Source organism: Wasmannia auropunctata, unplaced genomic scaffold, assembly GCF_000956235.1.
Source record: "Wasmannia auropunctata unplaced genomic scaffold, wasmannia.A_1.0 LD335569.1, whole genome shotgun sequence".
Lineage (NCBI taxonomy): Eukaryota > Metazoa > Arthropoda > Insecta > Hymenoptera > Formicidae > Wasmannia > Wasmannia auropunctata.
Genome location: NW_012027321.1, coordinates 61,847 through 87,696, shown reverse-complemented (window position 1 = coordinate 87,696; position 25,850 = coordinate 61,847). Strand labels below are relative to the sequence as shown.

Here is a 25,850-nt window from a genome sequence, read left to right as displayed (position 1 = left end):
CACTTGCCATCAAGCATCGAAACATTGAAGATTCGATCAAATCATTTTCTATTTTGAAAACTCTTTCGAATCTCATGATTCAAATTGTGTGATATTTTAGTGCACAATTTGAATAAAAAAAATTCTTCATAAATTTTTATTTTTATCTTTTTGATAGACAGATTTCATTCGGTTTTATTAGCCAAGTTATTCGGCATATATTTCGTAGCGATTAATTTCTGAACTAGGAAGCGGCAGGCGTTGATCATGCTCGATATAAACATCCACGTGTTGGCGTGAGGCCAGCGAACTGCCTGTTGAGTCTCATTCCGTCAGAAATTTCACTCGACCATTCATTGTTTTCGTGACTCCGAAGACAGCGCGCGAGTTGGCTGAATTGCGATATTTATATCGTCCAACGAAGGCCAACGCTTATTTCCCGCTTCACCTCGCTGCTACCGTGGGCTCTTACCGGCGCGGCGGTCCGCGGTATCGGTGTTCCGAGTTTATGTCGCATTATTTTCTACAATACGGCTACGTCGCGGCACCGCACAATGCGAACGATAAATACGCGATAAGGCATGTAAGTCGGTGAAATATATTTGTTACATTGTGTTTTAATGTAATTAAATCGCGTACATAAATCGAATGCAGCCGTAATGTATGTGCGATGCACATTTGTGAAACTAACACGAATCTAATGTAACTGTACATTGTTACACGAGCATTAGTTGATGATCAAATTAATTTTTATACACATGGAAAACGCTATTTTCTGTGAAACATTTTTTTTTTTCAGAATATCTGATACTTTTAATATATGCAACTGGGTCACTTTGTGTCTGCAACACTCTATGTAATAGCTAAATATAACTTGAGCGTTAAACACTGATAATCACTTTTTCCCTTCCCTCCCACCCTTGTCGTCCCTTTCCCCCCCCTCTCTTTCTCTCTCTATCTTTCTCTGTCTCTCTCGTTTGCTCTCGCTCTCTTTTTCTGTAAAGTTCTTTTAAACTTATAACATTAAATATAACGCAAAGGAATAGTAATTGTAATAGAAATTGTCGTATGCCACGCGATATGCGAAACAGATGGAAGGAAAAGAGCTTGCATTCCAGAATTGAAATGTTATCGCGCAAATCGTCGGCAATTTCTTATTACCGTCTCCATTAACCGCCGCTCGTTATCTCTTTATAAAAATCCGCGATATCAACGAAAAGCAAGACTCAAGGCACAAAGTTTCCAGTAATTGGAATACCGTCTCGCTGGTTTTCCCTCTTACTTAAACTTTTCCTCATTTTTAAAGATTGCTTTCAGATAGCAAAGGTGAATTTATACTAGTGCCCGCAATTAATACGCGAAATTTGGGCTTCAAAAACAAATTTAAAATAAATAAGTAGATTATACTCTTACACGCTTTTATTTTTGTTGATTGATTTGACTGTGATGAATTTCTTTTCAATGAATTATAATGAATAATAAAAATACATATTTTTTTATATGATGAGAAAGAGAGTTTTAATTCCAATAAAACAGATGATTTGATCACATATGCCAAATTTAAGGAATTAAAATAAATACATATAATTCTTGTAACAGCAAAAGTAAATATAATGAATGTCTCAAAAATTTTTTTATCCTATTTTCAACTAAATTTATAACTTAATTTGTTTTTTATTTTAAGAATTTAAGATTTTAAGAATTAAAAGATTTCTATAGAAAAAATAGAGGAAATTTTTTTTCTAATATTAAAAAATGTTTTTTTCAGTAATTCTTTTTATGCAATATACATATTTGTTCTTTTTAATGAAGTAATAATGAATTTTTATTTGAAGGTTTTTAATATATGGGATTTAAATTATCAAAAGAATTAATTCGCAAACGTCGGTTCATTTGCTTTGTATTAGTAGAATATAAGCGCAGTTTTTTTATTCCACAATCATGGAATCGGTACATCTCTATTTTCTCCCTTTGTCTTCCATTCTGTCGTATATGTAATGGCAAGAAATGGATACCGGATAATTATTGAGAGTGTCTGGCGAGCGGCCAAACTATCCGTCTGTTGTACTATCTACTAGACGTTTTGACCTACCGTGTATATTTAGGACAAGAATAACACTAATGTTTAGACCATGTGCTACTGGATTGTGCATTTATAATATACATCATTTTCACAAAAATAAAAAAGAATAATATTATGAATACGAGAGAGAGAGAGACAGAGAGAGAGAGAAATTCTAATTTCTATAGAAATTGTATATAATCTTATTGTCACTATGATGATGACAATAAGATCTAATAATATCTATTTTGTTTGTAATGCAAATCTAGAAAATAATATATATCGAAATTATATAATATGATTGAGAAAGTAGTATACTAAAAGGATTAAACATTAGTTGTGAGGAAAATAAAATTTGTCATTTTTTTGTGATACTATATTAAATTTGTTTTCTATTTAAACAAAAATATAGTTCTAAATCGTTTTTCTGTAACGTTTTTAATAATTCATTTCATATATAAAATTTAATAATTATCACTATCGATTAACGAGAAGAAGATTAATAGGTTCTTAATGACAAGTTCTTATTTACAAGGAGTCAATATTTTTCATTTGTATGTCGTTGGAATACATTACAAATGTAAAAGATTAAGCTAACAGAAACGCGGTCATGGCTGAGTGCCATTAATTTCGACGTTATTAACATAGATTAATAGATATGTTCGTTCAAGAAAAAGAGCTCCTTGTAGTCTTAGACAAATGCTTACGAGGTCGTTTAACCGTTAGTGGTCCAATGTCGAGATTTATTTATTCCTGCGGTAAGTACTATGTGTCCAGCGTCGCTTCGTGAAAGAGTACTCTCGTTGGCAATTCGTTGTCAGCAAACCGTCAGTCGACGTAAATGGTTCTTTTTATACCGGACCCTCATCGCGCTACGTGTCATTAACGATGTCATTAATAAATGTCCGCGAATAATCGCGTTTGCGATGTGGAACGTGGGCCGAAGTAAACCGCGCGTGCAGTGAATTTTAGGAATTCCGCATTTATCGCGGCTATATTGTTGCATCCTATATCGCAAGTGCACCCAATCGCAATATAGGACGGATTTTGTTCACATACTTTGCACGACGACTTTATTGAATCATTTCCCTAAACGGCTCACAACATCCAATCTATTTTTTAATAGATTGGATTGGATATTTGCGAAACACGTCTATTTTCGGGATTTCGAGAAAAATAGGTTTTTTCGAAGTAAAAAGGATGCATCTATTTAAAATTAGCTTCCTTATGATTAAAGATAAAACACCAACCGTAGAATTTTTCGTGATTAGCTTTCAATCTGTTATAAAAAGAGAAAAATATATTTTGTATGTGGAAAGTATGGTTTTGCTAAGGTATTTAAAAATTTAGTTACATACAGATCTGAAAATAATTTTGTTAAATTCTAGAATTATCAAATAATTATGTGCAGGACGTTCAAATTGGTTGAATTTGAATGTCCAAATTGCTTGTGATATTGTGCTTGAACGTCCTACATAATTATTTCGATAAAATTATTTTGATCCAAAAAAATTTTCACATTTTAAATATTTAGCTTAATTTTTCAGTATTTTAGCAAAATAATTCTTTTTGTTTATACATAAGTTACTATATTTCCGTTATCACGAGTAAACATAGAGATCATTTTTCTGACAACAAACAGAAAAGTTGACTTAAAAATAAACTTGTTCTAGAAATAAAAAAACACAGAGAAGTTATAGAACTTAGTTACTTTTATTGGAATGGTTATATGGTGTCAAAATCAAAGCCGAACCGAAGATAATATCAGTTTCAATTCTATAAAATGACACTTGGCCGAAGATGCTTCGTATACTGAAACGTTATTATGTGACCCGGAGTAAATTTTTTCCGGGCGATTCGTTGCCTATTTCCCGTGATTTCTCGATAGATTTCCTCCTGGCGACTCGACTCTTCGTTCATTTCCCGCGAGTCATAGCTTTTTTTTTTCTCTGAACAGAGAAAAGCTGCCACGTCTAAATTATTAGCAACTATTGAAACCGTTGTGTTTATATCTCGATATAGTAAACATATAGTAACGATTCCTGTGTTATTTGTGATTATAAAAGCGCACGTTCGGATAAGGTTTAAAGTTCTCCGTTCATCATTACGTTAGTAATTAGAATTTCTAAAATTCCTTGACTTTTAGCCTTGGTGATTTAATGTTGAACGTAAACATTTAGAGAACGGATAGAAAAATGTTTGGTGTACAATTGTTACTATAAATTGTACTCAAGCTAACTGAGATTCAATTTAACTTCTTTGATTTTTATTATCCAGAGAAATTCTTGCAAAGATCGCAACTTCTCTTCTTTTCATTTTCTTTTTTTTTTTTATACAAATGTGATTTTGTATACACGCGTACGCGCATATGGCACGACAAAGCCATTTCCGCATTCATGTCGTATTTGCGTTTCAATTTGAGCTCCACAGCAATGCAGGTTAATCACAAATTTGTCACGCTTTTTGGCCATTCTCATTTTCCTCATTTCACCATTGTACGAGTACATTAGTACTCTTTTGGTCGCGAACAATCCCAGTAAGGGAACTCCGCAATCCATGATTTTTTTTCATCCTGCATGGCTTCCTCCTCTCCCCCGTATAAGTTCCGCCCTTAACCCTTGATGTCGCGACGTCTTTTTGTTGTGTTCCCGTGTTGTACGACGTGCGTCATCGATGCCGTCCGATGTTAGGTCTCTTTTATTTTTGGTATACGCGCGCGCGCACGTCATCGTAACCCCTTAGCACGGATGCTTCAACGTATGAAGCGATGTGTGTGTGTGTGTGCGTGCGTGCGTGCGTGTGTGTGTGTGTGTGTGTGTGTGTGTGTTGTGTGTGTTTGTGTGCGTGCGCGTTGTGTGTACATGCTTCCACTGAAATGGAAAAGAAGCAGAGAAGTTTATTTTGCATTTTATTTCAGTATAAATACTATTTTTAATAAACAGAAAATATTGATGCAGATGATTAATATAAATATAAATAATATATAAGATGTGTGTGTGTTTTCTTGAATTATAAAGAATTTTAAAATGTCTTCATTTTTATATCAAGGACGCTTAAGCAAAAATTGTTAAATTTGATATTTGTAAGTTTACGTGTAATTAATTGCATTTACAATAAGAAATTAAAAATTATTTATGATTGTTACGGCAATCAAAATCGTCTTTGGATAGTTTGAATGACATTTTTTTTATCATTGTCGAATAAAATATCAATTTTTGCAACGCGTATAAGTACCTAATTAAAAAAAAAAGTAAAAAGGGGCGGTCGAGTGCACACGCCAGTTGAATGCAAAAAAATTACTGAGGATGTAATAGAAAACGCGAGTTCAGTTTCGAGACATTGATATCCGCGTTTAAAAAATCATATGTACATACATACTTTCCTTGAAGGGAATCGATGCAGAGAGCAACGCGAAGAGAGACCTTGCGTGCGATTATAATTTATGAAGCGTGACTCTTTTTTTTTTTCTTTCGAATCGACTATATTTATACGATTTAATTCGAGTAGAGATACGATTTAATTAATTGAGAGGCCAGCGATGACCAGCCGTCGAAATGTACTTCCAATGATCGGCTCGGCGAAGCCTTGAAATATTGATTTGCTCGTTGAAGCTGATTTAATCGGCAGTCTACCATAGAGTCCTCGCCCGTTACAGTTTATAAACAACAATCGGCGTTGAAATGCACTTTTATCTACCGCTGGAAACGAGCATTCTACGTTTTCTTCTCGTGCAGGGCACATCGTTGTGCCATATTTTTGGCATTATTACATAGTCGAATGACCGCGATGTAACGTTACAACGCCCAGGATTAAAAACGTAGAGTCTAAATGAGGCAGGAGTCGTAAACATGTCGCTTGTGTTTAATGTATACATTAGATAAGGATAACAAGTTAGACAATGCGTATTTTGCAAAGCGACAGGGGATTTATGATCGAGATTAATGAGACAAGATGTGGATATATATGCCGCGTAAAATACAATCTTCGTAATCGCAATATGAAAAAAAACTATTTCCTTTATGCTTCGCGCGCTGCAAAAAGAATCTCCATAAAAATTTAATCAATTTAATTCCGTGAAAGAAATTGTGTATGCCGAATGACAGTGAAGATTATGGATATTCCGTGGCAATAAATATGCATGATATGAAAAGTGCCTGCTTGAGAAAGGATCGCTCTATTGACGTTGGTAGCGTCCTAGCCGATTTAATTTATCACATTCGCCAACCAGTCCGGTCGTGACTCGATCAAACATTTTCAAATCGCAGCTCGTTCACGTAATTAAAGGTTTTGTAGAATGTACGAACGCGGACGATATTCTCCTAACGCCGTTAATTGCATCCATGTGCGCGCGGGAGATACACTTGCATGCGAGCAGAATCGAGTAAATAACGAACGCGCAATGATTCACGTAATTTACAGAACGTGCGCGAGTGTAGGTTTAATATAAATTTCTCATCACGAATTATATCCGGTTGTTTCAATTATGCGCGCACTTCGCGGATGACTTGCTTGCGGGTTAACTAACTTTGATTAGCAGTGTAATTTTATTACATCGCAGTTCCAATTATATATATATATATGTATGTACGTAATGACGACGAAAAGAGAACATCAATGAACATTTGATGACGTATGTAGAGACTGTTTTATTATTTATTTATTCACGTATTTAATTGAGTAACTTTAATGTATATAAGACCGCCCACAAAACTAACTTGTAATTCAGCAGGGAATACGTTCCCGAAATATCCTTTTGGAATACTTTGCACACAAATTGCATGTTTGATATCAAAATGTTTATTAAGTTGGCTGATGGTGAGAATTCAATTAATAATGTTATTAATCTTAATATATGATATTCGACATCGTAACGTACAGCCGTGATGTAATCCGTCTATACATAGGGCTTATCAAGCGAGAAATCGAACTCGGCGAGACCAGGTGACTAGCGCGTCTACTTGACACTGTAAATATTTACGCGCATTGTATAGCGTGTGCCATATAGGATCATGCGTCGCTGTTGTAGAAAATATGTACGGTACAGATTGTACAAAGTTGATATTGCGCGATCCGGGGTAAACCTATACATTACTTAAGCGGCCCCTAGATGATCAATTATGTTATGTATAATTATGCTGTGCAGTATTTTTAATGCCTTCTTTAGACAATTTAACATAACACTCGATATAATTTTCAATCAAATTATGCAATAATTTAATTAATTCTTGTTATGAGTTTAAAGTCTAACTTTGACCTTATCTTGCTTAAAATATTCGATAGATAATTATAAAAGTAGATTTCAACTTTATTGAAATTTTATCTAATTTTATAGTAAACTTATCGTTTCAATCGGATCCACATTTGAGCTACAGAGAAGTTATCTATTTCTATTGTTTTTAGTATATCTTACTTAAATATTAAATCTGTCCGTGTATGTTTTTTAATATAATTTATCTAGTTATCTAATTCAAACTAAAAATTATGATTTGTTACATATTCTATTATATTTGAGTATATTATATTATATTATATTATATTATATTATATTATATTATATTATATTAATATTATATTATATAAGAAATATTAAAATTACTAGGCTTATATATGAAAGGCACAAAATCTCTAAAATTAAAATATAATAAATCATACATTAACTGAAAACATTGTACGATGATATCAATTTGGACTAAATATGGTTAGAGATAATCATTACTTAAAGATGACTTTTAAATTATGTATTAAATAGAGTAAAACAAGATAATCTAATATTTACGAACCAAAAACACGATAGAATTATATAGGTTTCTTCTTATCTAATTCTATCGGATATTTTAAACAGGCTACTTAATTGTTATTAATAACGTATCGATTATGTATCGATTATGTATTATAATGTATCGATTATGTTTGACGAAATTTTTTCTGATTAGAAGTCAGCTCTCGGTCGACATCTAATTACTGAGCAATTTAAGTATTATTTAGTGAAGACAAATTCTATACTAAACTGGATAGCACTTTCTTTTTTTTTTAAGTGGAATGGCTATCGTTCTATGTGTGATAACTGATAAGCAAGCGAAAAAAGTACGTCATTATGTCATTATTATTGGTTTTTTAAAAGAAAAGTCACGTGAATAATAACGTGATCAAAAGTTAATGACCAAAAGTGACCATTCACAAGTTTCACTATCAGCGCCAATGTTGATAACGTGATTAATTAATGTTAAAAATAAGCATTATAAATTGGCATTTTATTGCGCAATAGATGGATCAATATTTTACAAATTGCATAATATATTTCAAAAAACTTTTGATTAATGCATTTTGCTATAGGTATTGGACAAATCCTCATTATAGTCTCTAGAGTCTCTAGATGATCAATAATACTGTGCAATATCAAATGTTGTTTAATAATATCGTCTAAAAGCCGTTTTTACGAGCTCGAAGTGCTCTATAAAAAGCACGTAATTACAGTGAAATACTCTTTGTAAAAAATACTACTAAAACGAAATTATTAATACAACTTATTTAATCCAGCTAAATAATAATATTTATGCGACTATATAACGAAATTGTAATAGGTAATTATAAACATACAAAGAGAAGAAGTAATTATGAAAGAATAGAATTGTAAATGGATTGTGAATGTCGAAAGTAAGACTTTAATAGTTAAAATCTGATCAAAAATTGTGTCATTTTGTTTATTTTATACACTATAAATAATTTTATTAAAAAATCTTATAGGATTTTGTATATAGTAAATTACCTATTAGCGTATTGACATAAAAAAAAATATCGAAATCTTTTGAAACATAAAAATGATTTTAGAGAATGCAAGGTGATGCAAGCTTTTTTTGTAAATAGTAATTTTTTTTCAATTACTCTGTTTACGTTCAATTCTAAGATGACTTATTCTACTGTACTCCGAGAAGTTAAAATGTCAGTAATTATATACGTCAGAATCGCGTGATATCGCGTGAGAAGAAAATGGAATTCCGAACGAACGTCGAAGTAATCAGGAGGAATGAGTAGGAACGTGAAGTGCCATTAAAATTTCGTTTCCTGCATGGATGGGGTTCCCCGGGTAACTTTTTCGAGATTCACAGGAAGTTTGAAGTCTGACGATTGGTAATTCTCAAGAAAGAAATTTCTTTAGCATTTCCGAGAAATCATGAAACTTGAAATAGGCTGTCTTGAAGAAAAAAGGAAGAAAAAAGAGAGGGAGTCTTCTTCAGAAGGATAAAATCATTCATTTTCGAAAATTCTTTTGCCAAAGTTTTGCCACGAATTAATCGGTGGCTGTCATCATATCTATGGAGGCTTTTCGTCCTGCACCGGAATAGATTAGGGAGTCTTTCATGAACCTTTCCGCACCACTTATCTCTGCTTTATTGTCCGTTCCAGACATTTCGACGCGCGGCGAATGCGCTATTAAATTTTAGAAGAGCTTAACTCTTAATAACCGTATTTACGTGAAAGGATGCTTGCGCTAATTAACGAGCCCGATGGTAGCGACAGAAATGGATTACTTACACTACCGCGCGATGTGACTATTAATATCACAAAAGCTCAGTCGATTAAGATATTAAAATAATCGAAGAGTTCAACTGAAAAAGAAAAAAAAAACTAAAAAGAGGTATATAAAAATTATATTAATTACAGAATTCGAACTTTTTTCTCGTTCGAGTTCATTTAAGATTATCATTATGTATTTAAGTTTATGTATTGAAAAATTATTTTTCCAAATTTTTTAGATTTTGTTCTTTAACACTGTGAAGTTTCAATTCTTTCATGCCCTCTTTCCTTTATAACTTTTTTTCTCAAAATTTACTAAATCTACATTTAGAATAAAATTTGTACAATTAGTAATTATAACTTTGTTTCACTCTGTTATTCGAATGATATATTTAAATTATTATTTTTGTAACTCACGTCCAGAACAATTTGTAGTAACATCCACGTTTTTACTTTGCCAAAAATGCGAATTTTAGAATTATTGCGAAATGCAATCTAATTTGTGACCAATTCGTATGTACCACTCAGAATTTCCTTACTGTGCGCGACACTATAAGTATCGCGTTACGTAGGTATTAGCAGCCGCACTTAATTCGAGGCACTTGGATGACGTTGAAATTATTTTGGCAAAGCCGACGACGATCACGCGAACTCCTCCTCGGGACATAAATCGCTCGTTCAATTACCGTTCCACCGAGAATTCGCGAAACGAAAATTACACTGTGCTCTACAACTGCGTCAAATTTCGTCTCATAATCCTGAGTGTAATATCTATTTCAGCTTCTATTAGTAAAGATCTGAGAAGCCTTTATAAATATATTTAATATGCTTGATTTATTGTATTTAATTGATGTATTACTTTGACTTATTATACACTCTTTAACTATACATGTATTTAATTAACTTGCTTTAAGTCCATTACATTTACGAATGTAGTTTCTCTTTAATCTCAATTTATTCTTCAATCTTTCTAATCATTAGAATTATAAGGATATATGAGATAAAAAATTAAATAAATTTAGATTGAACTTAATTATTGAAAATAGACATTAAAATAGACTCGTATTACGCAATATCTAATTCCAATCATTATAATTAGAAGGATATATGAGATAAAAAATTAATTAAACCTAGATTCAACTTAATTATTGAAAATAGACATTAAAATAGACTCGTATTACGCAATATTTGATAATGCTACTTTTAAAATAAATTTTAAAAATGGTGACATTTTTTAATTAGTTTATTCAATTTATTGGAGCCCTCTACAAGACCTTCGGATATTTTTTTTGTTCATAAATATGGATTATTAGCAGTGCCCATGGCACACGATTAATTCTCTCACTTACGCAAGGTATCCGCTGACGAGTTTATCCCGTTTGTTGTTGCAGGGGCTTCGGGAAACAGGGATATCAGTGCCAAGGTAAGAAGGTCAGACCGATCTCATCGGCTCTACTATTTGCCCAAGTTATCCTTGAGGAGGGAAACTAGGGAAACACGTTTTCGCTTGTGTTTCAGTCTGTAGTTTCGTCGTTCACAAGCGATGTCACGAATATGTGACCTTCACGTGTCCGGGGGCCGACAAAGGAGCCGACTCGGACGTGAGTACCGATATTATATTTAACGCCGAATACTCTGTTTTCTTCACATCCTTAACGCGCAGACTATCTCGCCTTTTCTCTTCCTTTTATCCTCAGCCAAGGTTTTCTCTTTCACAAACTTTCGATGAGTATGAGCTTCCGCTAAATTCTATAGAATATTCCGTTAATTCTTGACTTTAATCTTGAATTTGATGAGTGTAAGATAATTGGAATTGAACGACGCCTAATCTAGTATAATAATGATATCTGTTAAGCATGATATCATTTTTTAATTTTTTATTCCTTCTATTTTATTAACTTTATATGTATGTCTTATACATATATTTTTTTTCTTTTTTAAGTATAATACTAACACGCGTTGAGTAAAGAGTTGAAAGTTTAAGGTTTTTTTTTTTAGTAATATCAAGAAACCTTTAATTATGTTTCTTCAATTTTTCTCAGCTTTCGAATTTTTAAATAGAATGTTAATTTATCTTCTTATACAAAGGCTATTTTGATCAAGTTTTATATCACTCTTGCGTTAACGATGGTCCGAGGATGGGTCAAAACGTCAGAAGTATAACAAAAGTCTCTTTATATCAGAAATAGGTCACCGAGAGTAGTTGGAGGGCTGGTCAAGCTGGCCAGCAGAGTCAAATAACTGTTTGACACGTCAAGCTTTAAAGCCTTGTGCCTCGAGTAGGCACGTAGCTCATCATCGCGGCTCTTTGATTCTGTAAAAGTTGAGGGTGTTTTATATAAAAAAAGGGGGGGGGGGATACATCATCGATACATCAAATATTAATATTTTAATAAAAGAACATCGCATTAAAGATTCGCGGTCTGACAGATGATGATGTAAGATATTTCCTGCGTAAAATGTCGTAGGTTAAATTTGTCTTTTAGATAAACGATAGAAAATCAAATTCACATAACGATGCTTTAATATACCGATATATCTTTATAAAATCTATATTAAAGTCTAACAATAAATGTGAAACCAAGTCGTTTATCATCATTTTCGCGTATCATCAGAAATATAGAGCTAATACGAGATTATTTAAATTTATACGTGCTGTCGCAATATTAAGAACTTGTGATGGATAAAATCACTAATTCTCCTTGAGGTAGATTTAATATGAAACTTTTCATGTCAAAATTCATAATACTGTTGTGAATAAGTAGAAATGATACTTCTCGCTAAGAAAATTATTATTTATAAAGAGAATATACTAAATAATAAGAAAATTGAATTTTTTCACATACTTTTTTGTTTCTCAAAGATTTTTGTCCATTGCTTTTCTCGGTTCTTGACAATATTTACAATCAAAATTTCCATTTATAATTAAAAAAAATTATTAATCGAACAAATAGTTAAAGCGATATACTTGAATTCTTTCTATATACTGTAACAACCCTTGAACTACATTCGAACGAACAGTAATAAAATAATGGAAAAAAGGTACGCGTGTACATGACGGTGGAATTTTCATTACATTAGTTTGAACCGCAAAAGAGAGTCAAGTTCCGCGTGTGAACGTGGGAGAATGAGGTACGTGACGGCGTTTCACAAGCGTGGCGTTCAACTGAGTGTGCGCTAATTGGCTGCTGCACGGCCGCTGCTAAACGCGTGTGAAATGTCGTCCACCGTCCCATCTTCGTAAGGTGGCTAAAGGGTTGGGGAAGGGCGACAGCACATATAATCAATATCGAGGTCATTTTCGAAGGCTGCGATAAATCGCGCGTCGTCACCTTGTAAATGGATAATAATAACGCATACGTAGCTCGCGTCAGTAATTCGTTCGGTCAATCTGTCCATAAGAAGGTAGCCTTTACTTAATCTGACGCGTGTTAGCAGAAGCAGACTAATTAGATAATCATTAGTGGCGTCTTTTTGGAAATTGCAACGTTGCAGACGTTCACATTGTCATTTGCAAAGAAAAATTTGCCTTGTTGGAGATAGTAGACTTATTTAAAGCTATTAACGAACGAAGGTGAATTACTGATGAGTTGTAAAATTATGAAGAGAGCCCATCTCTTTGAAATTATGATAATCCACCTGTATTTGACAAACATATTATTAATATACTGACAACAAATTATCAACATATAATATCTATATTTTGTCAGATGCCAATAAAGATAAAAAAAATTATAAATTTAAAAAACTGCATATTTTTAATTAGATGACTCGCTGTAGGTATTAAATATATTTCTTCCTTTATAATATTTTATTTATTTTTGTTTACCATGTTTGAGTGAAGTTTCTGGTATCAATAGTATCAATAGTAACAAATTATCAACATATAATATCTATATTTTGTCAGATGTCAATAAAGATAAAAAAAAATTATAAATTTAAAAAACTGCATATTTTTAATTAGATGACTCGCTGTATTAAATACATTTCTTCCTTTATAATATTTTATTTATTTTTGTTTACCATGTTTGAATAAAGTTTCTAGTATCTATTAATCTCAGCACCTTTATTTGTTAATAAAAAGAGAATGATTAGTTTTATTACAACTTACGTCCCCGAATAAAAGTTCTAGCGTCAAGGGAATAAAAAACTTCAAGGTACGGATATTATATTGCGCCGTCCGGTACGCTATCATCGAATTTCTCCATCATTGCTGCGATACGGAAGGGCAATGTTTCCGTAATAGTCCAGTGAAATTTATCGCAATACACCGGACTGTATCCTCTTTATCTCTTGGCTAGCTGATAGGACTTAGCGTCGCTTAAAGAAGCAACGAGTTAACGAGATCAAAACGCCGTGAGATAAGAGGATAATGAGATAAGAAGATCCTTGGCTGGGGTAAAAAGAAGGGAATGAAAGGAACAACCATACCCGGGGGCTAAGAGCTGTACTCTTCTTTCATATTTGTTTCGCACTCACTGCCTATTGGCCTAAGCCACCGCGTCCTTTTGCGCTTCATTTATAATCACGCTTGTAATCACGTACGCGCAACAATCACCGACGCAACCAAATACGTACGTACGTACAAAGCGAACAAATATCGTCGGGATACATCGTTAAAATATTTGCCTGGGAGGGTAAAACGTTTCCGGCTCGAAACAATTTCCTCTCGTAAAAAAAAAGAATTACTTCCTCTCCAGCGACTCAGTAAATCGATAAAAAAGAAACTTTCTTGATGATGAAATATACGTTTCTACTTTGAACAAATAATAATAACACGGATAGCATGGAATATGTCGCGTTCTCAGAAGTTCGATCTCAACCCCTAGTTATTTTAGCTTCGCAGCGCCAAAGTTTTAGTCAACACGAGAACACGAATTGATATTAAAAAAAAAAGTAAACTGTTTGTAAATTGTTTGTTAATATACATGGAGTTAAATTTATCCCATGCTTCTCCCCTACAGTTAAGAACGTCGACCTGGGACGACACCTTTGGTGTTATCGTTCACGCCAGACAGTCATAAAGCTTTTAAGGATGAGGAAGACTTCGTTATTCGAGTCGCGAACGTTTTTCCCTTGTCGCGCCGGGGAAAAAAGTTTTACTTATCTTTGGGAATTTCCGATAAACTTAAGAGTCCTCGCTATTTCCTTTTGATCCTGGCCGCTGACTTCTTGTCCTACCTTATCTTCTACGCTTCTGCGCTTCAACGGTAATCCTTTCCACGCCTATTGATCCGCGCGAGTATCGGCGATCGCGGATTTCCCTGTATAACGCGCATAATGCATTTTCATTGTTGGAACACAGGCTACGACAAAGAAGAAAAAGCGCGCGCATGTGAGCAAATCTGGGATAGCCTTCTTTTTCTTTATTCTTCCGGTGTGTAAGTCGCGCAATTAACGTAGGTATATAGAATCCGCGAAGTATTCCTACAATGTATATGTAAAATAACATAATATTAAATTCATTGAATTATTGAACTGTATTGGTGCACTAACGTTTCGCGATATATATTATATTATCTTGAATTTAGCACGATGCACACATTTTAACTGAAAGAGATTTCTTATATCTATAAGTTATCTTTACGTGACTATAATAAGATAGTTCAGGAATTTTTTGATAATACTTGGACGAATACTTGGAAGCAATTTCGAAATTTTGGCAACTTGGAGAATATTGATATTTATATTGTTATCCACACACAATACAAAAAGTCTTGCATAGTATTGGCATTAAGTTATTTATAATATTTATTGAATCATTTTTCTATTGTGATTATATATATTATGTGAAAAATGTATCAAAATATATAGAAAATAGAGATATTTGTCAATTATATCACTTTACACGACGTCATAATTTGTTTCTTGATCTGCTTATTATTTTTCTGAAAAAAGAATAGATGATTTGTGATCGAACTCAAATTTCGTTTAATTAATAAAGGGCGACACTTTTTTACTCGTAATTATTATGTAAACGTCGCGTTTTTAATAATAAAACGGTAAAATATTACAATACTCACTACTCCTTATTCCACAAGTATTCTTAAATGCATTCTTTTTTAGAAGAAAGTATTTCTTATTAAAAATTACCTCATATTAAAAAAAAATAAAATCTATTTTTCAAAAATATTGCAACTGCAAGAAAAATTTAGTTCATCGAAAAAATCTTTTAATATATTACATAAAGGATGATATTCAATAGCTAAGAATATATGGATTTTATAATCAGATTATTTTTCTCAAAAGAAAAAAAAAAGAAAAATTTTTTTTTACAATTTATTTTTATTCAATTCAGCATCCAAAAAGACAAGGAATATATATTGTCAAAATTTTACCTGAAAGCCTACTAGTAATTGATTTTTGCGTGAATGCCCTTCTTTAAATATAGTGCTTACGTACTAATCATATTTGTTGTTGCAGAGATATTTAAGCGATGAAGAAAGAGTGTTTTTCGAAATATTAAGTGTTGAAATTACGTTAAAATAAATTTACAAATTTAATTAAACAAAGTAACATTCTTCAAATTGAAAAGATTATAGTCTTTTGAAGTTCGTCAAACTTCTTGAAGCTTTAAAAATTTTCCTATAAGAAGTTTTCTAATCTAGTTTATTCTCGCTTAAAAACGAAGTACTACTTTAGAAAGGCCGTAACGTCTGTAAGCTCTTTAAAGCTTGGCAGTCGAACATATGTTTCTTTGATTTCCCGTTAGTTATCATCGTTATACGTTGACGGTCGAATGTCGCGCTCGGGACTGACAGTGATTGAAATTATCGACAATATTTTTCAACGCGTTGCAATACAAAGTTATGCGATAGTGCAGTCTTAAACCCAAATAGGATCGAACAGCAACCCGCAACCAACGCGGCGCAGCGTTCCGATAACTTCTCGAAGCCGCGGCTACTGCACCGCTTCCTAAATAACGTTCGAGGATAGGGATAGCGGAAATCGAAACAAGCTCGCAGGAAGTTTCGTGAGGTTTGGCGGTTTTCGCGAATCCGGCATGCAACCCGGCCTTCCGGTGCTTCTGGTCACCGCGGAAACGGCTGCCTCCACTTCGACGCGGGAGAGAAGTTTCGCCGGTTTAGGCACAAACTTGATTAGTCCGTTTTTCGATAGCTCATTATTTGTAATCACCTTGCTATCAGAAATTACGCGGCTGTCCAGAATGTACAGTCAAACAAAAAATTATATCGCCATTCTCAGTTTTATTGTAATAGAAATGCAGAGTAAAGGTTGAGAATCGTAAATCATCAATCATGCATGACAGTTATGACGTTTACATTATAATCATGGGTAAAAAAGTGTCGCCCTTTACTAATTAAATGAAATTTGAGTTCGATCACAGAATCAACTATTCTTTTTTCAGAAAAATAACAAGTAAACCAAGAAACAAATTATGACGTTGTGTGAAGTGATATAATATGACAAATATCTCTATTTTCTGTACCTAAAGCCATTTTTATTTATTACTGTTGATTCATCAACCCTAGTTGTTTTGCAATTTCTTTTATTGTTTGTGACAAGTTTTCCGTTGAACCATACTTTCAATTTCGTTGTTTTCCATTTGGATAATTAAAACGTGGATTATCGTTTTATTGTTTATCGTTTTATTGACTACATTGACATCGTATCATTTCTATACCACTTCACGCATCAGCGAGCACAATATTCTTTCATAGATCTCACAAATCAGCCTTTTAGGTGTTGCAGTAGTTACACCTCAATTAAAGTAGTACAGCATGCAGTGCTGAAAATGAATTTTATCTGGTTCCATTTTCAATCGTGTTAAATGGGACGTTTTGTTTGAAAATGTCGGATGAATTGTCAATCATAAATTCTGATTGAATCTGATCAATTTTTAACATAAAAAAAATTAAAAACAACTTAAAGGAATACAGTTACAATAAGTTGTTACTACAATTATCTATTTGTGACCTTACAAACTTTTGCAAGCAGCCTAAGGTGCAAATTGTACAAAAGGAGAGCAACCTTCAAATTACCTTGACATATGTTATCAAGGTCATGAATCTGAGTGACCTACAGAACCTAAGCTACTTATCTAATTTTCTAGTGGTAAAACCCTCCATAAGGGTAGACGGAACCCACTGTGTCCATGCATACACTTTACAACGCGAAACAAGGTTCCATGTTGGCGTTCACAACTTTCCACGCGAAGCGACATCCTAGGTTTCACACAAGTTTATGATTTACCACGCGAAGCAACATCCTATACGTAGATTTACAACTTTTTAACAAAGAATGAAAAACCATTAAAACTTGTTGATTGTTATTCAGGATAATGACCTTGATAACATAAATTACACCTAATGTTTGCGACAAAAGAGTAGAGTCTAAAAATGATCAACATTGGCCTCCCGAACCAACACCTAAAAAATCCTTTTTACTTTACAACTTTAAGAACACATAATTTTATTTCAAAAAAGAATTACACAATTTGCAATTTCACATTTCTTTTTATATTTATATGATTATATAGAAACATTGGAAAAAATAACGGATTATTTCGTTCTTTTAACTTTTCCTGTATCTTAAAACGTATTATCTAAATTACGAATACTTATTATTATTTTTAGCAATGTTCTTTGAACGTTGCTACCATTGTTGTTTTTCTCTTATATTTATCTCAAGAAACAATGTGAAATTGGTATTTTAGATATTAGGTTGAGCCAATTTTGTCAATTTTTAAATATCTCTCCTTTATTCTTCTGACTAAAATCTGTTTTATAAAAATGTTTAACAAATAAGAATATGGATTTTACAATCCGATTATTTTTCTCGAAAATTTTTTAAATTTACATTGTTCAATTCAGCTTTGAAAATGACATAAAAATATAATTTCAAAATTTTTTTAACTTAAAAACTATTGAGAGAGTTTTGCATGTATACATTTCTTTAATTTTTATAAGTTAAATATCGAATATTATGTTCTTCAATAAAACGTATTTATAAAATGCAATTATAGAAAATGCATAAATATGTAACGTCTTTATGACTTATACAGTCACATAGTACATTTTACAAAATAATATGTATATTTACAGTTTTAAGTACTTTTATGTTAATTTTATGTTACATCTGATATTTTACTTACATTATACTATAAATGTCATATAAGTTATAAATTAATAAAAAACTTAAATAAATTGACTTATTTAATAGGTATATTTTAATTGCCATGTCACCATATTTGAGTGACGTACGAGTCACTTTCCGCAAGGGTCACCCATTTGTAGGACAGTTTTATTTATCCATTTAAAAATAATTTTACTAAGTGTTTAATAAAAAACGATATATAAATTATATAGACTTAGATAAATTATATAGACTAGATAAATTATATAGAATTATATTTAAAAAAATAATTAAGTATAATATTAAAATAATTTATATTTCAACAACAGAAATATTTATTATTTTAAAAAAACACCCAACCTCAAGAGTAAAATTATTTATTTTTAATTTCCCTCCTTATAAGTATCTATTTCAATTACAAAAAGATCGATTATTTTGATTCTGAATAATATACTGTAGAGTTCATTTTATTCCATCTCTGAAATTATATTAAATAATTTCAGATATACTGTGTGTTGTTATCTATATTATTCTATATTTAATATAATTTTAGAGATGGAATATAATAAATCTGACCCTGCATATTTTATAAACAGTGAACTTCTCGATTTTAACTTCTCAGAGCTCAATGCCAAAATCAACTTGACAATTAAAGTATTAAAAAAACTAGATTTTCAATAAAATAACTGGTGAATGAGTGAAAGAAATTTTCATTTATTGAAAATTCTTTAAAATATATTCTGAATTTCCTAAATAAATTCAAAGGATAGATCAAGATTAATCTTTCGAGCAGTTAGACCGACGTTCAATCTCGCTCGAAATGATCATATAATGACTAGAATTAGTAAACCAATTTCGAGAATTCGGCACCGTTCTAAATTTCACTAGATTAAATATTAATGATAATTGTTCGCCTTTAAATAAATCGCATTATACTTAAATAAACTGGGAAATCCGACGATTTGGCCAATTTATTCCTACCCATGGCCGCTATGTCACCACGATTACAATTTCCTTCCCTTTCGTCATCATCATCAAACCCGAGAGTCTGCGTGTGTGTGTGTGCACGGTGTAATGGTGTAATAACGCAGGACACGCGGACGAAGCACCAATTCAAGCAACACACCTACAACAGCCCCACCTTCTGTGACCACTGCGGTAGTCTTCTCTATGGTGTCATCCACCAGGGCATGAAGTGCCAAGGTATCATATGACGAATGAAAAAGAAAACGAAACCAACAAAAAGTCAAGCGATACGCAGATTCAAACACGCATTTCACTCAGAAACACAGTTCTATACCAGAATACAATCACCCAATGAGGACACGCACACATCATATAGCGCGTGCGTGCGACACACACACACATACACACACATACACACATACATACATTTACATGATGTACAGTACGCTATTTACACGTTTTTCTTTTTCTTTCTGTTTTCTTGGCCCAGCGTGGTGTTGCTTTGTCTTCGTATTGTACTCCTGTATAGTATTTCTTCGTCTATCTCTTGCTCCTCTCTCTTTTTCTCTCTCTCTCTCTCTCTCTCACTCTCCTCTTTGTAAATAATACTTGCTGTAAATATTGTATAACAGTTCTACGTCGTATCTCCGTCCACCGTCACAGGTGGATATTAGAAATCCGATTAATCGCGTTAACAACGATCACGCAGATGAATGCCGCAGCGAATGATTGCCCTCCCTGTTCGCTCCGCGTTCCGACGTATCTGCTAATGCGATTAGCGGTGCTTTTAATTATGTACACGGTACATCCTTCGACGTGGATTTTGCACTGACATTGTACACTCTGTTAGGTGGCTTTTGTGCGCATTAACTGCGTCTCTCTGTTTAGCAGGAACACGGCTCACATATGGCTGCAGCGTATGTGTGCGCGCGTGTGATGTGTCATGTGTGGATTATTACGTGTTAACTTGCGTAACAACTGTGCACTGTGAAAAGGATGTTATCACAGTAAACTGTCTTGCAGCAAGAAAGGGCAAGGAGAAACGGAGTGAGAATGCAGTTATTATAAGTAAAATCCAGCGGAAAGGCAAGAAAAAAAAAAAGGTAGCAAACGGAAGGATACAGTCGAGGAAATGTGGCCGGATTTCGCGTTTCTAAAGTTTCTCGTTTCATTTTCGTTCTCTTCTTGTCCTTTATCAGGGAGGATGCTGCATCTTTACCTTTTATTACGTATCTCCTTTTTGTTGCTTCCCTCGAATATCGCGTGCGTACAAAATGACCCTCTGTGCTTAATACATCCTAGTTTATTTAATATTCGGCTCACACTTACTCGAGATGTATATATTCTATACATCTGCGCTTGACTCGGGAAGTTAGTGCTTCAAAAGGCTGCTCTTCGTCGATAATTGGATGAACTCGCCTTTGAGTATTTAGGCTGGTATATCAGGTGTTCAGGACAACATAAAAGAAAAGGAAAAAAAAGGGAAAAGAGGAGCACGCTTTGACAATTAGTCCGCGTGCCGAGCCACGTCGAAAGCGCATTTAGTCACCGATATCGAGCGCGAGTTATATATTTTTCTTTCTACGAAGTTTCCCCTCCCATCGGAGTTGTAGATAATCCTTGTACAGTTATAAATATGGAATAAAAAGGAGATTATATCTCCGACAGGACTGTTTATCGATATTCCGAGCAAGTTTGCATCTATTAATTAATATCTGTGGAATCGTTTTGTGATTTGTTCATGGTTTGTGTAAAAATGTGTGCGTGTCTGTTTTGCGCGCGTGCGTGCATGATGGAACGATACAAAACTCTACATATGTCTAAGAAGGAAGATAACTAAATACAATTTTACGAATATTTTAATATGCTAACAAAAACAAATTAGCAAAGTTATTAAAAAAACCGACAGTATTTTTATTTAAATAATTATATAAATACTATCGGAGATTGAAAAGATTCTAAAGTTTTTAACTGTATTTATAAAGCATATTTTTCCTTATGTCTGTTTTTCTTCTTCGTGCTTTTCTTAGGCGCATGTAGATTGATGATCTTCTTACAATTCTGTGTCTTTTTCACTGTCACGAGTTTTCCGTCGTTGCACCGTAACCGCACAAAAGTCGTGCACTCTTCGTGTATTTTCTTGATGTGATTTTCGCTGTATCTTTTCGATGTGATTCTTCAATGTATTTTCACAAGTCGTTGACGTCATTCTTCGTTTATCTCTTTTTTTTCTTTCTCTTTCACCCTTTGTATATACATATGTATATATATGTTTGCCCTAAAACGATGCTTCTCGTGTATTTCACAATTTATTCACAGTTTATCTCTCTTTGAAACTCTTCATTTCCTTGATAGTTCGTGATATTCTTGCGCGTGTCTTCTTAACGTCTTAATTTGACCCAGTGAATTATCGATTTCTCAATATTATCCACGATTTATCGGCAGTTTAATTTCAGACTTGGTATATATATAAGATTAAACATTTCCACGTAATGTCTGTGATGAATGAATGAACAGTATAATGGACATCTTATATTGCTAGCTTTTCCTTTATAGATTATCTCGCGTGATTCGCTTTTATGCTCCTCAAGCACGTTTATCATTTCTCCGTCGTGTTGAGCAAAGCCATCGCGTTTCGCTAATCTTTTCACGGCGATCAGCGGCACGCGAGCCGCAATTTTGCACGTCGTCGATGTAGCGATAAAAGCGGCACTATTAATCTAGCCCTTAAAAGGTGCGAGCTTTTAAAGGAGCATCTTTTGACAGTGATTGTTTGATTAAGTCTAATTAGCATAAGCATGATGATTCACACATTCAATTCTTCAAGTTGGTGTAACAATTTGTCTTGTGAAAACGGGATCGAAAAGAAAATAGATGAGTAGGAAAAGAGGGATTGGCACAATTCCAGGACATATGGGCGCATCGTGCCGTCTAATTTCTTCATTTCTGGCTTGCCAGATTCCTTCGTTCTTAGCTACATATTCTGTTCATACTGTCGCTCTTATTGTTGTCGAGAAAAAGGTGAGAAAACAATGGTTCTCTGTAAGTTTTTAAATGTACCCACATTTCATGTTTTCGTGGTCGAGCATCCAGAGATTGCCGAAATGGCTGCGATTAAATTCTTCATAATTATTTCCGCCGTAAAAGTCTTGATATTCTTTATAGCTTTGTTGATCAAATTCTTGCATCAGTTTCAGATAATTTTCATCGCGGTAAGAAATTGATATTTAACATATGCAAGTATTTTTACATTTTTATGTAAATGATGTATCTTAAAGAACAATGGGATGGATGCTATACGTGACGTCTGTCGTATTTTTATCAGACCCGCACAATAAATTATCTATAAATAAGTTTAAATAAAAAAAATAAATAAAAGTTTGTGTGAACATGAAAATATTTATAAAAGATATAGGTATAAAAAGACACTATAAAAATAGTTCTATTATTTTTGGCGTTGCATACACAGATTTTTATTTGACATATTTAAAAAGGCCTCAACTGTATCTTATTCGCGCAACTGTACAAACGGAAGAGATCAATTGACAAGTGTAAAAACTTCTTAATGAAGTTAGAAAACAGTTTTATAGTACGCTACTTCCACTCGCGCAATACAGTCTTAAGGTCTACAACTTTTAAGCATCAGGGACGCGTTATCTTTATTTAGTTAGGCTTTATATCTTATATGAAACTTATAAAGTGTATTTTATCTTTATTTAGTTACGCTTTTATCTTGTATATTGATTTCATTGAGATATTCAGTATGATTCGACTTTATTCACATCGCGCAACAAAATATAAAGTATTCGAACTACGTATAAATTGCATTTTCAAACTAGACTATGATCAGCGGTGGCAAGCAAAGAGAGAGAGAGTAATGCTCTAACGAAGATAGCCGAGTACATTTAGACGATATTCGTGTCGGATGCTTTCGTAAGGCCGTGACAGAGGTCTTGTCTTTTACGAAAAATGTCGGTAAAGGATTTTCTTGTAAGACGAGCTGGTGCCTGGAACATGAAGAGGAAGGAAAAGGAAGAGCAAAAGGCTAGCGTGGAAATTAATTAAACGGTTGAGTCTACGGCCCGGAAGAAAAGGCTGGAAAACGGAAGTGAGAGAGCTGACGTTGCGCAGAGGTTCTTTGTACCGCGAAAAAGAGAAAACTGCTCGTCTCAAAGAAGTCTCGATCCATACTGATGTTATTGAATTTAAATTTCATGGGCATTAGTTCGAAAAATTCAGTAGCTTATAAGTTTTTGTATATCTTGGATTTAGTAGATTTTCATTTGCGTTATATATATTTTTTTATTTGTATCTGTTTCTAAAAAATAAAAATTTTAAAACTTAAAAATATTAATATTTTTAAGAATGCTTTTTTGCCTTATTTCTTTAATTTTCGCGCTATAAAATTATCCAATTATTGTATTATATAACAACACCACAAGGCTACAAATAAGGCCACAAAAAAGCATTTCTTAAAATAATAACACTATTTTCATTTTTCAGAAGTAAATACAAACAAAAACTAAATATTTATTTGCAAAAAAAATAAAAATATGGTCAAGAATATTAATTCTGGTCATTTTGGCTATTTTGCGCAATCCAAATTTATTATTCTTATAATCTGAATTTTTTATTCAGATTTGGATTCACTATTCAGTATGCAAAATCAAATTAAAAATGATTATTGTACTTTATTTGCAAAAAAAGTGGAGATTTAAATAAGGAAATAATAAAAAAAATACATACATATATGCATAAATAAAGAAATAATAAAGAAGTACATACATATACAGAAAATTCCCGGGTTAAATCGCCAAACTCAAAATATGAATTTAAGATTTTAAAACAAACAAAATTTTACTCTGGAAATTTACAAAGGCTTTGTTTAAGAAATATAGACTTCTTAAGTTACAGAACTGTAGGAATGAATAATGTCTTGATTTTTTGCTCGTTAATAATCTTCAATCATTAAAACGAAGGATGATGCAAGCGTGTGAAAAAATATTATCAAATGTATCAATTAGCCACTCGTTCTCTCGTCGATAATTATAAATGCTTATTTCAAGACTGGAGGCTACCATTTTGAACAATACATTCAATAATTTTGATTATTGTAGAAAGCAAATTTAAAAGAAGAATAAGAAATTCTAGGTTAATCAACCTAGAATTTCTTTTTGATATTATTCATTTAAATATTTATGTAACTTAGGAAATCAATGCTAACTGATGAATATGTAATGTTTTCACACGCTTGGTTATCCTTCGTTTTAATGATGAAGGTCATTAACGAGCAAAATATTAAGACATTATTTATTCCTGTGGTTCTGTAACTTGAGAAGTCAATATTTCTTAAACGAAGCGTTTGCGAGCTAACTTCCAAAGGAAAAAAAAAATATACTTTTTTTACATCGCAAAAAAGTCATCGAAAAATTTCGTGCTTAATATTCTGAGATCAAAATATAATATTAGTTTACAGCAAAAAATTATTTTAAACCGGAGTAGGTATTTCTCATAAATTTTCAAATACTAAAAACGATATCGCACGCCAAAAATTTCAGCACATTAGTTTCTAAGATCATTGAGATTTAACGTCCTAAAAATGTTTACGATATTTAACTTTTTTTGTAAAAAAGGTTAAAGTTATCTTGAAATTCCGATTAAAAGTCATGAATGTATTGCTCATTACCTTATAAAATGTATTTTTTTTCAATAGCTTTCTTTTTGCTATGTTATGCAGGATTGATGAAGGATTTAAATACAGGATTTTTCTAAGATAAATTTTCCGTCTGATGAAGTCACAGGTACTTATAATTCCTACTTTGCGCTAGTTTGTGAAAAGAAGTGAAACATTATTTAATTATACATTTAATTTGCTGATTCTTCATAGATAATAAATATTTTTCAAAAATTGCGAAGATAGACATGCAGTTGATTCTTCTCAACGTTTTTGAAGATTAAAGATTACTTTTGATATTACAATTTTATACTACATTGCATGAGATTTTGTTCGGAATTTTTAATCGAACAGTCGAAATTTTGTAGATTTTATCATCAATAGATATCGGTTACAATTTATACTGCGTTTTTCCACTGATATTCTTTTGAGAGCTCTGAGTGAAAGCCTTTCCTGCAACGGATCTAAGAATAACGCGCCACTGTTGGCCGTACAGGCTCGATAATAACTGGTGATAGTCTTCCCACGTCGATATCTTGTGAAACTGATTTTTATAGT

At 32.8% G+C, this 25,850-nt stretch overlaps 1 protein-coding gene across 3 annotated transcripts in view; it reads left to right on the top strand.

Annotated features, from left to right (window-relative positions):
* Positions 1-25,850, top strand: part of LOC105456708 (protein kinase C, brain isozyme) — a 74,878-nt gene that overhangs the window by 31,381 nt on the left and 17,647 nt on the right. For 2 of the 3 annotated variants that reach the window (XM_011700944.1, XM_011700946.1), the window contains exons 2-4: positions 10,948-10,979; positions 11,075-11,157; positions 19,744-19,855. In XM_011700944.1, coding sequence (XP_011699246.1) covers positions 10,948-10,979; positions 11,075-11,157; positions 19,744-19,855 — 227 coding nt within the window. The remainder of the gene's footprint in view (positions 1-10,947; positions 10,980-11,074; positions 11,158-19,743; positions 19,856-25,850) is intronic. The other variant, XM_011700945.1, reaches the window with a different exon arrangement.